The sequence below is a fragment of the Arvicola amphibius genome, chromosome 2 (genome assembly GCF_903992535.2).
Source record: "Arvicola amphibius chromosome 2, mArvAmp1.2, whole genome shotgun sequence".
Lineage (NCBI taxonomy): Eukaryota > Metazoa > Chordata > Mammalia > Rodentia > Cricetidae > Arvicola > Arvicola amphibius.
Window position 1 is genome coordinate 128109635 of NC_052048.2, and position 12578 is coordinate 128122212.

General features: G+C 48.6%; 1 protein-coding gene across 1 annotated transcript in view; it reads left to right on the forward strand.

Annotated features, from left to right (window-relative positions):
• Galnt14 (polypeptide N-acetylgalactosaminyltransferase 14) overlaps positions 1-12578 on the forward strand; it is a 219116-nt gene that overhangs the window by 156013 nt on the left and 50525 nt on the right. The window contains exon 3 of the mRNA XM_038319836.1: positions 8532-8630. Coding sequence (XP_038175764.1) covers positions 8532-8630 — 99 coding nt within the window. The remainder of the gene's footprint in view (positions 1-8531; positions 8631-12578) is intronic.

The following is a 12578-nucleotide window of genomic DNA, read 5'->3' on the forward strand; positions in this document are numbered from 1 at the left end:
TTACACACGTCAGACTTTCCTATGCCATCTGTGTCTTGTGCTTCTAAAGAGTCAGGTGCAAACTTGGGGGTCAGCCAGAATTGGCATTTCGTATTTTATGTTCATCTCCTTTTTTTTCCCCCTGAGATCAGGTGTCCTTCCACGGAACAGAGCTCAGAGTGGATTAGATGTTTTCTGCTTGAAAAACAAGATCTGATTCCAAAAGCCAGTAGCAAACTCGCTGCACCCTGCCTGAGAGCACCCGGAAAGGTCTCAGGCCCCAGGGCTGGCTGGCTCCCTTCCCCCGTCTTCCTCATGCCCATAGTTATGTGCAGGTGATGAGGAAGTGACAGTGGCTCTGAGGCTTCTCCTGGGTTGGAGTAGATGGCAACAAGAATGGCAGCTGGAGGAGGAGCAGGAAGGGTGTTCCCTATCCCACCCCTGGGCACACACAGTCCCACCCCTATTGCGAGTCATAGGCCTGTGTGTCCTTTATCTCCCTGGCTGTGAAGTTAGGGAAACAGAACCTATGGAGAGAAACAGTTTTCTCACACGGGGACTGACCTTCTACAGAGCAGCTGGGAGTGTGGCATCTGCTTAGGATCAGATGCCTGGGAAGCATTTGACATAGCCTGGCAAGGGACACATCATTCCCACCCTGTGAGACTCCTAGTGGGCAGCATCTCCCTTGGGGTGCCCCCAGAAAGCATCTCCCTGTGCCTGCCCTGCAGCCCAATCTCCTAGGCAGATCTCTGGTTTCTAACACCCATAGATACTCCTTTTTCTGAGTATAGTTGAGTGTGGGGCACATATGTGCCCACAGTGTGAAGAGGCGCAGAGCATTCATGAGTAACAACTCAGCCGGTCTGGCATGAGAGTATTACAGCATGAGATAAGCCCTACACATCTGGCTGTAGCCCCCTTCATGAGCTTCACTGACGCAGCCTCTCTCTGCCTGCCTCCTTATTACTCCTGAGTCCATCTTGGTGGGGGGAACCCAGTGGAGCATATTTATCAAGGTAGACAGGAAGACGAAATGGAAGAACAGATTGGAGCCCTGTTCCAACCTTTAAAGACTTATTCCCCCCACACCTAGTGACCTACTTGCACTGACTAGGTCCCCTACCTCCCAACATAGCATCATTCCACACTGGGTCAACCCAGCATTTAAAACAGAAACCAGAGTAAGGGTATTCCATGTTCAAACCAGAAGATTAGTAAATCTGGAAAACAATAGCCACTTTCTAAGCTACTATAAACATTACACCCCTGAGGCGCTCCATACAGTGGTAAGGGTTCCGCCAGCCGTCATTTAAATACACTATGTGGTGGGTATTGTTATCACCATTAACCAGAAGACTAAGGGTCAGAGAAGGGAGATCGCTCCTGAACCCCAATCAACTGCTTATCCTGAGAGTCTCCCATGCCAGGTTGTCTGATTCTTACTGTGTCATGTTGCACATTTGTATGGCACCCTTCACCCAGCTCTGGCTGTGCTGCCCACTCAGTAACTGCCCTCCATCTCTCCCTTCCAGGGTGCCAGAGCCCTCTGCCAGGCTCAGCTCACAGCCATTGAGCGGCTCTCCTCTATGCCAACCTCCTCTATGCCAACCTCATAGTAATAATAATTATGTTCTCACTCAGCTTTAAAGTTAGCTGGCCTGCCTCTCTGTCACCCCCTCCGGTTTTTATCCTCCAGCATAAAATCCCAAATGGTTTCTAATTTACGATCAAGTATTTTCCCCCAGCATGTAGTGAGAGGAAGACCATGTGCTCCAGGGCCGCAGGGACCAACCACAAAGGGTCCTAACTCATTAACAAAACGGGGGTGACCATGACCGTCATTGTGTTCTCCCTCGCTGGCAGCTGCAGTATTTTATGAACATGTGGGATAAAAAAGGAGGGTGCTGTGTGCATCTGTGTGCATCATCGCCGTGGTAACTGACAGGCGCGTTTCTAATGCACTGAGGTTGTCATGTTCATCTGGGTGTGGGGAAGGGGCAAGGACATAGCAATTCACAGCTGGGTCGGGGGAGAGTAGGATAAGGCTCCACCTATGCCCTGGGTTGGCTGCAGAATTGCTCCCTGGAAGCACCTTCAGCCAGTGACACTGGCCCTTCCCAAGGTTGGCAATCCAGGAGGCACATAAGCCTTACCAAAAATCATGGGTCTCCAATGAGTCTTTCAAAAAAAGAAGAGGGTATAAGCTGTTTAAAATCATCCTGGAGGAATGTGTAATTCAGGTGTAGCTGTGGTGGGATTCTCCCGCCTCAAACAGAATGCACATGTGTGTGCACACAAACACACACACACAGCACACACACACACAGCACACACATTCTCTCCTTTGTCTCCTCTCTCTTTCTCTCTTTCTCTTGCACACACACACACACACACACACACACACACACACACACACACACATTTCCTCCGTACAGCTAATGCCTTATCCTCCTAATACAGAGGATGAGCTAAGCGCTCCCACCCCTACCCCATCTTTCCTACTTGCCGGCTCCTCTCTCCAATAACCCCCCGGAATCTTTAATAAATTATCAACATGCTTTCTCGTCCATCTGCTGGCGCCAGACGTCAGCATCGGCTGCCTTCTTCATTTTCCTCATGGCCCCAGCAACCTGAGTGTTTGATTCATCTTTTAGGTCCTTCCCACAGAGAGCCCACTTACTGTCTGGGCTGACTCTCCTCTAGGAATGCAACTTTAAGGATTTTTGTCCCCCTTAAGTTCATATTATAAGTTCCTACTGCCTGTCACCAAGCAGGCTGTGGACCAGGCCTTGGACTGTATGCCCTATGGTGCTTGCCCTATGCTAGGGAGTGCGTGGGACACTAGGGACCAGTGCCAGCTAAGGAGTCATGTCCTTTCAGGAGGGAGTTCTGAGCCTCAGTTTACCTTTCTGCAGAGGCTGCTATGAATATCAAACAGGTGAAGGGTGAACCTTTGGGCTATAGCAGAGGCAGGAAAGCTTGGGGAGGGATATGAGCCCAAGGGTGTGAAACACCATCTTACCCTCACTCCTCTGTGGCAGTCTGCATGACAGGAGAGTGTTTTGGCTTTCTGGTGTGACCCAGGCCAGGCCTGTGTCCTACCCCTTTGGACACAGGAGCTTCCAGGCCCAGGAGAATACCACCTAGGTTCCAGCCACTGCTTGTTGCTTTGTTGGTTCTGTTTGCCCTCTCCAACCTCCCTTCCTTTTTTACCCTGTGAACTCGCACCTCTAGCCAATACACACTAGGCTTCCCTTCGAGGCTGCTTCAGCTATTTTCGGCCCCCATTTCCTTGGCACTTGCCAAATGCTTTGTGTGCATCAGCCACAGTCTTCCCTGCAAGCCTGTGAAGGAGGCTTGTCCATCTGTGAGGAGAGCCTTGTCTGCCTTTTACAGGTGACACTATTGAGGGAGGTACATGGCACAGTCTAGGGCTCACAACCAGCATTTGGCAAAGCCAGATTCAAATCTAGGCCTCACACTCAGGTTCTCACCAGCGTTAATGCCACAGTCCTTGAGCTCTGCCCTATCTCTAGCCTCTCTTGTTGCCCCTCAGTCACTGTCAGTACTGATGGAGACACTCACCAAAGACACCTTTCCAACAAAAGAAAGATCCATTTGGGCATAGCAAGAGTCACCTGATGTTAGAAATAGTAATCATTGTGGTGCCCAAAGATCTCTGCATAAAGCCAGCCACACTGAACCTCATAGAAGAGAAAGTGGGAAGTACACTTGAATGCATTGGCACAGGGGACCACTTCCTAAATATAACTCCAGTAGCACAGACACTGGAACAATTAATAAATGGGACCTCCTGAAACTGAGAAGCTTCTGTAAAGCAAAGGACATGGTCAACAAGACAAAACAGCCGTCTACAGAATGGAAAAAGAGCTTCACCAACCCCACATCAGACAGAGCACTGATTTCCAAAATATACAAAGAACTCAAGAAATTGGTCATCAAAAGTTCAAATAATCCAGTAAAAAAAAAAAATGGGGTACAGACCTAAACAGAGAACTTTCAACAGAGATGTCTAAAATGACTGAAAGACACTTAAGGAAATGCTCAACATCCTTAACCATCAGAGAAATACAAATTAAAACAACTCTGAGATTCCATCTTACACCTGTAAGAATGGCCAAGATCCAAAACACTGATTACAACTTATGCTGGAGAGGATGTGGCATAAAGGGAACACTTCTGCATTGCTGGTGGGAGTGCAAACTGGTACAACTTCTTTGGACATCAGTATAATGATTTCTCAGAAAATTGGGGAAAAAAAACTTACCTCAAGATCCCACAATACCACTTTGTGTATATACCCAAAAGGATGCTTAATCATACCACAAGGACATGTGCTCAACTATGTTTAGAACAGCATTGATGGTCATAGGCAGAACCTGGAAACAGCCTAAATGCCCCTCGACTGAAGAATGGGTAAGGAAAATGGAGCACTACACAACAACAACAACAACAACAACAACAAAATAATGGCATCTTGAAATTTGCAGGCAAATGAATGGATCTAGAAAACATATTGAGTGAGGTAACCGACACCCAGAAAGACAAATATCATATGCACTCACTCATAAATGACTTTTAGGCATAAAACAAAGAAACTAGCCTACAAATCACAATCCCAGAGAACCTAGACAACAAAGAGGACCCTAAGAGAGACATACATGGATTTAATCTACATGGGACGTAGAAAAAGACAAGATCTCCTGAGTAAATTTGGAGCATGGGGACCATGGGAGAGGGTGGAAGGGGAGGGGAGAGAAAGGGAGGGGAGCAGAGAAAAATATATATCTCAATAAAAACAATTTTAAATAAAGAAAAATAAAATATAGTAACCATGTGACTATTTGTCTAGCACCTTTTGCGACCTGTCATAATGATCAAGGAGGAAATTTTCAAGTTAAGGGTTGCCATCTCCAAATGTGTGGGTGAAAAACACGGAGCCTCACACTCAGAAATAAGTAACCCTGCGGCATAACTGGGCTCAGGGGCAAAGAGTGCTTACGGCATTTGGTTCAAATGGCTTGTACGTACTGAAAACAGGCTACAGCCCCAGCCTCTGTGTCTGTGCCCAGATCTTTGGGGAGAATTTGGACTAACCCTGCTCCACAGAGGAGCAGGTAGCAGCCTGTAAAGGTGGCCCATTTGCTCAAGGTCTCATGCTGGCAGGTGGTGTCCAGAGTCCCAGACCACGAGTCTATGGGTGGCTCTACCCCATTTTCTATCCATCCTCACCTTACCCTATGGGATCCAACATTTTCAATGGAGCCTCCTTGACACTTCAGGCTTCTGTTTGTGTGCACTGGCTTCTGATCCCTGTGCATTGGTATGCCTCTCTCCCCAGATGGCATCTTTGAGGCAAGCAAAGTAGTGCCTGTGCCTACAAGGTCTCTAATCAAGTGGCAACTCCAAAGACCACCATTCTCCCTCAGCTTCTCCTATGAAAGCTGAGTCCTGACTGCAGAAGGTCGCCAAGCACCTTCCCCCATGGCAGAGCCACAACAGCTAGATGTCCTGGCAATGGTGGCATCCAGGGCTGCCTTTCTCTCCCTGTTTCTGAGGAAGAGCAGGAGGCTACACTAAGATCTCTCACCTTAGCCGGGCGGTGGTGGCGCACGCCTTTAATCCCAGCACTCGGGAGGCAGAGGCAGGCGGATCTCTGAGTTCGAGGCCAGCCTGGTCTACAAGAGCTAGTTCCAGGACAGGCTCTAGAAACTACAGGGAAACCCTGTCTCGAATAACCAAAAAAAAATAAAAAATAAAAAATAAAAAAAAAGATCTCTCACCTTACTTCCCTTTCCATAGATAATTTGTCCAGCCTTCTCCCTAGTCTCAGGCTTATTCTTCCTGGAGTATTTATTGTTGCGCATTCTACTGCCTGGGTTTCTCTCCAAGATCCTCCATGTCCTCATGGATCCTATAATCTACCAAGCAAGACCCCAATACCACCATTCCCCACCCCTTTACCATTGCTTCTAATGAGAGTTGTGGCTCTCTCCAAAGACAGTCCAGCTTCTCAGTAGAGGCTGTTTCCTAGTATCTCCCTTCCCCTATTATAGTAGTTCCTAATGCCCAGCAGATCATCCCTGACTAAACTGAGTGGCTTAAAACATCAAAAGGCTGTCTTCACTGTATCTATGGATCAGGAATTGGGAGCATCTTGGCTGGGCGGTGCTGGCTTAGCATCCCTCATTAGGCTTCAGTCAGCAGTCTGTTGTAGCTGTTGTCATAGAAATCCTGGCTGGAGTGAGTGGACCCGCTTCTGATGTAGTCTATCCCTATGGCTGGCTAGCTTGTAGTGGAGAGGGCAGAGGGCCTCAGCCACTATGAGGATGTCTCTCTACAGGGATATCTGAAGTGTCTTCATAGCATGAGAGCTGACTTGGGCATGCACGTCCTGACTTTCTTCCTTCTCTATGAAAGGGAATCTAGTGTACATACGTTCCCTTGTGGGGATGCCAACATGGAAGGAGCTGTGGTTCTTCCCTGGGCGAGTTTGATGAAGTTGGGGATACAGTCTCATCATGAGAAGTGCTAGAGGAGGCATCTTCTAGATGTCCAAACTCTTAGAGTAGAAACAACAGGGTATTTGCCTATCGGAGGCTATGGAATAGTTTCCCAGCAAAGGGGACATTTATGCTGAGTCTGGAGGGATGACTAGGAACTCCTCACGTGATAGCGAAAGGGAGGCCAGTGCTCCATGTGACATGAGCAACAGCAGAGAGTTCAAGAGCTTGTGAGACTGTGATTATGAAGCTGGGCTTTGTACAGCAGGGGCCACTTGAGGGTTCTAAGCCAGAGAAGGGTCTGGCAGAGCCCTGCGAGATGAAGGAAGACTACAAACGAAGGAGCTGTATTGCAACCGCATGGCTTGGGAATTGACCCACCTGGAATCCCAGAGGATATCAAGAAATGGAAGACTGCATATAGAAAAGCTGAGACCAGGTGGGCCAGGCTCTGATGGAGATGCACCACCAGCAGCATCCAGGACAGCCCACACATCTGTGTCATTCATCTCAACTGAAGAGGCAAGTTTATTGTCTATCGCTGAACAAGGAGGCAACTTCAACTAAGGGAGGAGTCTCTGTAGAGGAACAGTTTCAGGATGTAGTCTGCCGGGAAGAGGAAACTATTGTTGATCACTTCTGCACACACTGGTTTTAGCTAAGGAACAGTCATTCATAATAGCTGTCCTTGGACCAGGCAAAGGCTCCACCATTTCCCTGAGCCTCACCCGAGGAAGGCTTTGCCGTTTGCCACAGGTCTGAGGCAGTGGGGTCCTTGCCACGTCTGTGTGTGTGTCAACAATACACATTCACTCAGGATTCATTTGCTCCCCCACTGAGTTGCAGTCTACGGAGAAGGAGAGGTGTGGAAGAGGAGAACCAACTCTGAGGTGGAACTGACTGGAGTCTCTGACAGACGACAGGAAGGCCTGCAGGCCATGGCTTACCTTCCCCGTCGTTTCCCCACCCTACTTTCTTCCCTAACTCTTGGTTCTGATACTGACTTCTCTTGTGGCTGTGCGTGAGCATACGGTGTTTAAGAGTTTGGTCCCACGGAACAGTGACCACAGCGGGGACATCAGGTCTTTCATCCCAAGACTGGAGATCCTGAGTGTTTCAGGTCCAGACTTGTGTGGAAATTTGGTTTAAAATGTGAACCATATTTCTAGAAAAAATTGAAAATGCATATTTGTACAAATTATTTGTGAACAACTCCAGCCGACCCAGTCCCCTCCAAGCCTCTCTGTGGGTTTCTGGGTTTCCAAATGAAAGCTCAGGAAGGAACGAAAAAATCAGAACAGGTATCTGACCCTCGCCCACGTTATGTTCTTCTTTTTTCAATGCCCTATAACCCCACCCATAATTGAGCCATCCCTCTAATCAAGAGAAACAGGAGGATACACCCAGATGACAGCCCCCACTGGAACTGGCCGCACTTTGGAGGGTCTATTTCCATTATTAAAGCAATTCTCAGGCTGCAGGCTGCAATTTTCTCTTGAGGCAAGGTATTAAATTGAAATTACCCCAGATGTAATGGTCACACAAAATAATCCTGGACACATGGAAGGAAATGCCTTCTCAGGATCAGACTTTGTTGCTTATTCTGACACTTTGGGGCTCTGTCTCTTTAAAGATGTCATATTGGGAAGGGCAGGGGAAAGGGACAGGGAGCCAACAGTTAGATAGAACCCACCTCTGAAGCTGCCAGTTCAGAAGTGAATATGATAAGGCTTCTGTTGGCTTGATCTGCTCTGTGGCCAGAGGCTTGGGTAGGAAGGCTAGAAGGCCCCAGATTTGGGGCAGAGCCCAAGACTTGGAGTTTTGTCCTGAATCTGTTAGGAAACACTGTACTTGAACTGAGGAATGGGTAAATGACAATACTTGCTTCTGTTTAGGCTCCAAGCCCAGGTTCCCCAGCAGGCGGTGGACATTTAGTTTTGGTCATTCTTAAATGATGTTCATGGTCCCAGGCTCTTCAGCTTTGCTCTCGAAGATCTGAGTTATCATCCCACTTTTGTTTGCCAGATGTTCACTGCTGGTGTACTGCACGGACCTTCCTCCCACCAGCATCATCATCACCTTCCACAACGAGGCACGCTCCACTCTGCTCAGAACCATCTGCAGGTAAGACGTCTTCCTGCCTGGGGGCTGTCACTCAGCCTGACCCTTGGTCAGGCTCGTGTCTGCTCCCTGGGCATCCTGCAGGCATGTACCAGGCACTGGCCTATGCATCATGTGCTTCCACTCAGCCTCTCCTCACGTGCTGATGAGAGAGGCCATCGTCCCATTTGTAAAGAGAAAGACAGATGCCAATAGTGCCTGGTAACTTGCAGGCATTCAGATGTAAATCGAAGGAATGGATAACAGACCCCTTGCCCATCTGTGAGGCTATCTGAAGAATGTGGACTGGCGTGGTCACAACTGATGAAGGATGCTCAGATAGTCAGGTTGCTCATTTCATCCCCAGCCTCAGCTAGGATCAGGACCTGGATGTGCCCTGGGCTGCTCATTGTGTGCTGCACTTTTCCAAAGTCGAGACAAGGTGTGGGAAGAGCTGTGGGCAATCCTTAATGTTTGCTCTCTGGGTGTCTGCATTCAGCTCAGGTCCTGCTTCCCCTGGGCCTTCCTGACACCTGGACACTTTGTCTCAGTCATGCTCCTGCAATGAGAAGCTTGTTGTGACAGAGATGACCAGTAGCCTGCCTAGCTTTTCCATATGCTCAAATCTCAGTGGCAACCACAAGCAAACTGGCCCTAGAACATAGACTGGAAATTGTACCTCTGGGTTCTTAGGAGACTCCGGCAGGTTTGAGCCACCATTCCCTGACTCCACCTGTCCTATCCAGGTCAGCTGCCTCATTCTCCCTTCCTCTGATCCCCAACAGTATCTCCCCTGTCCTAGTAAGGTCAGACATTAAGGACGACGTGGCCAGACGATAAGAGACAAGAGCATCGCAGCCTTGACGTTCGGGGACTTTCTTAAAGGGAGAGAAAGCTAACCCTAAAAAGTTCACACGGCCAGTGCCAGGGCAAATCCTTACAGGGTGTGAGACTCAGGTTGTCCGTCCTGTTCTTGGAGCAACTGTCAAGTCTTTATTTTCCATGGGGTACAGGAAATGCAGTGGTCCATGACTTTACATCCCAACCCTTTTCCCTCCTTGGTAGTTTCCTAGACCTAGGCTGGCACTTTCCAGATGACGAAAGTTAAGAATTTGGACTCTGAAACCACATTTGCCTAGCTCTGCCTGTAATAGCTGTGTGATCTTAGGCAAAGTGCTGAACCTCTCTGCTCCAGTTTTCCATTCTGCCAACCAGAAACTATAATTACTACTAATGCCCTGGCATGATTTCAGTGAAGACCAAGAAGTACAGCTAGACTTAACAGTCAGGGTCCTCTACAGCACGGAAACAATGGCACCTATGGTTATAAAAGGGCATTCGTTAGATTAATTTACAAGATCAGGGCCCGATAGTCTAACCATAGTTGTCTGCCAGCTGGAAAACCAAACAACAAAAAAAAAAACCAGTCCAAAAAATGGAAGCCTCAGAATGGAAGATGGCATTTGCCACTAAGTCTGGAATTGGAGTTCAACTCCCGGGGCTCACATGGTGGAAGGACAGAACTAACTCCTGAAAATTGTCCTCTGACCTCCATAATAAGGGTCATGGTATGTGCATGCGTGCACACATACACATAAATGAACAAATGGATGAACAAATATACTAGAATGGAGAGGAGGCCAATGGCACAGCCCCCGTCTAAGACTGAAGTCCCTGAAGCTCCCTGGAGACAAACACATTTAAAGACTGAAGATACTAGCAGTTGATGTCCACAGAATGGGCACCCACTCAAGGAGAGTCAAGCTCTACACTGGCGGTTTCTTCCTCCCAGTTTTTGTGTGGTCGGAACCCCAGCCCAATGTATGGTACTACACACATGTGGTTGAGTCTTCCCTCTTCCTCTGGGTGACCCTCGTGTCAGTCTTTCTGGAAAGGTCTGCATGGACACACTCAGAATATGCTTTACTAATTTGGGGGGTGTTTCCTGAACCCTCCAATGTGCCCATCAAGATTAATCACCGTAAGCAAAAGACGAGGATCTCCTGCTGGCACAGAGGAAAAGCGGCGGCGATGTGACAGAGTCTCCCGTCCTGATAGATAATCCTGATAGATAACCATGTTCTCACATGGTAGCTCTCCAGTGTGAGAAGATGCCAGATTCTCTTGGAGGGCTTGCTAGAACATGCCTTCTTGGGCTCCAGCCTCAGAGACTCTGAGTCAGTGAGTCTGGAACGTGGCCTGAGAATTTGCATTTCTGACAAGTCCCCAGGCTGTGACAATATTGCTGGCTCTGGGCTCAGACTTTGAGAATCGTATCTGTTGCTGTTAGTAGCTCCAATAGTCTTATCGCCGGTGCCCACATTCCAAGAGCAACTGTCATGTGCCAGGCATGGTGCTAAGCGATGCTCACGAAGCCGGGGAAACCATGGTACTTGGAGACTTGGTACTGACTGGAGCCTTCCTGCTGACAAGTGGAGGCTGCACAGATGTGTGCTTGAATGCAAACCTGTCTCACTCCAGAATGAGTACACTCAACTTTCAGCTGGCCCCAGGTCTTCATTCAACTGGTATTTATGGAGCGTTTGATAAGACCTGTCTGCGTACAGCACTGTGGAGTTCACGAAGCAATTTCAAATACGTTCCATTTCACGCGCACAAAAGCCTGTGAAGTAGGTCAAGTATTAATATCACCTGCTTTTACAGGGAAAGGTAATTACAGAAGGAACGGAGGCTGGGAGCTGACCAGCTCAGGACCACACAGCAAGCACATTGTAGGGATTGCTTCCCCAAACTATCCTGACGTGTCTTGGGGTCCCCCATGGACCCCATAATCAGATCACAGAAAGCAAGGGAGTGGGAGAAGTCATAGATTCTGCTTGTGTAATTGCACATAGGACACTGATCCAAAATGATTCCTCTGACAGTGTGGCCCATACATGCCAATGAGATGAACATATTGACCCATCCTGTGGTCACATGTAGAAAGACATGTGGCAATTGAAGCAGGGGCAGCTAGGATGGAGTAAGGTAAACTGAGCCCTGGGGAAACAGAAGGGATTACTCTGCTGATGGAGAGCTGGTGAGAAGCCTGGACTGTAGAACCTGTGAGGTGGACGGAGGGCAGGAGATCACAGCAGCCAAGGTTTATAAAGATGGCAGGAATTGCAGAGGGGAGGGGGAGCTGGAAGGAGGATGGTGGAGGACCACCAGGCCAAGGAGCCTGGACCAGACATCACTTTTTCCTTTTCCAGCCACTTCGGGTGCCCAAAGTGCCTGCCCATTGAGCGCCCACCCATCCCAGGTGCTCCCAGCCTAGAGGCACCCATGATGGAGACCCCACCATCACTTCAATTGCTCTGACGACAGGAGCGCAAGCAAGCCAGGTGTTAGCAGGAAATGGTCTAATTAGCACTGCTGACGATTCCTTTCTCCGCCCCCCCACCCCCACGCTTCTGTTTTAAATCCTGGACATTTTTTATTCGCTAATCATCTCTCAGTTCAACCAGCTCAGAGCTCCACGCGATTTACCTTTTGATGTTCACAGAAGAGAACTCTTGAATTTCAAAGAGCCGGCGGGGATTTGGGGGGAATCTAATGCAGAAGCTCCAGCGTAATCAAACCTCATTAGAGGTTATTCTTCAAGCAGGTTTTTTCCCTCTGTCTGCCTCCCTCTCCCCTCCTGCCCTGATTAGCCGGCTGGTGGCTGGGTTTGCTGTGTTTTCTCTGGGACAATCACAGCGAGCAATCTCTAGCCACCGCCCTATGGTATAGGCTGTAGCCTCCTTCCTGTCTCCTGCTTCCCCCCAGACTGGGACAACTGTCCAGGCTTTGTGTTGGGGTTTCCTTTCTCCACCTTACACTAGTTGCCATGGTGAGAATTAAGGCTTCATAAATAAAGGTAGCTTCGGGCAAAGTTCCTTTCTCGTAGAGTCTGCATCCTGCATAGAAAGGAGGCTGCGCTGGAAAAAGGGCTCAGGCAGATCTGAGAAGAGGGATGCTCATAAAACCCCA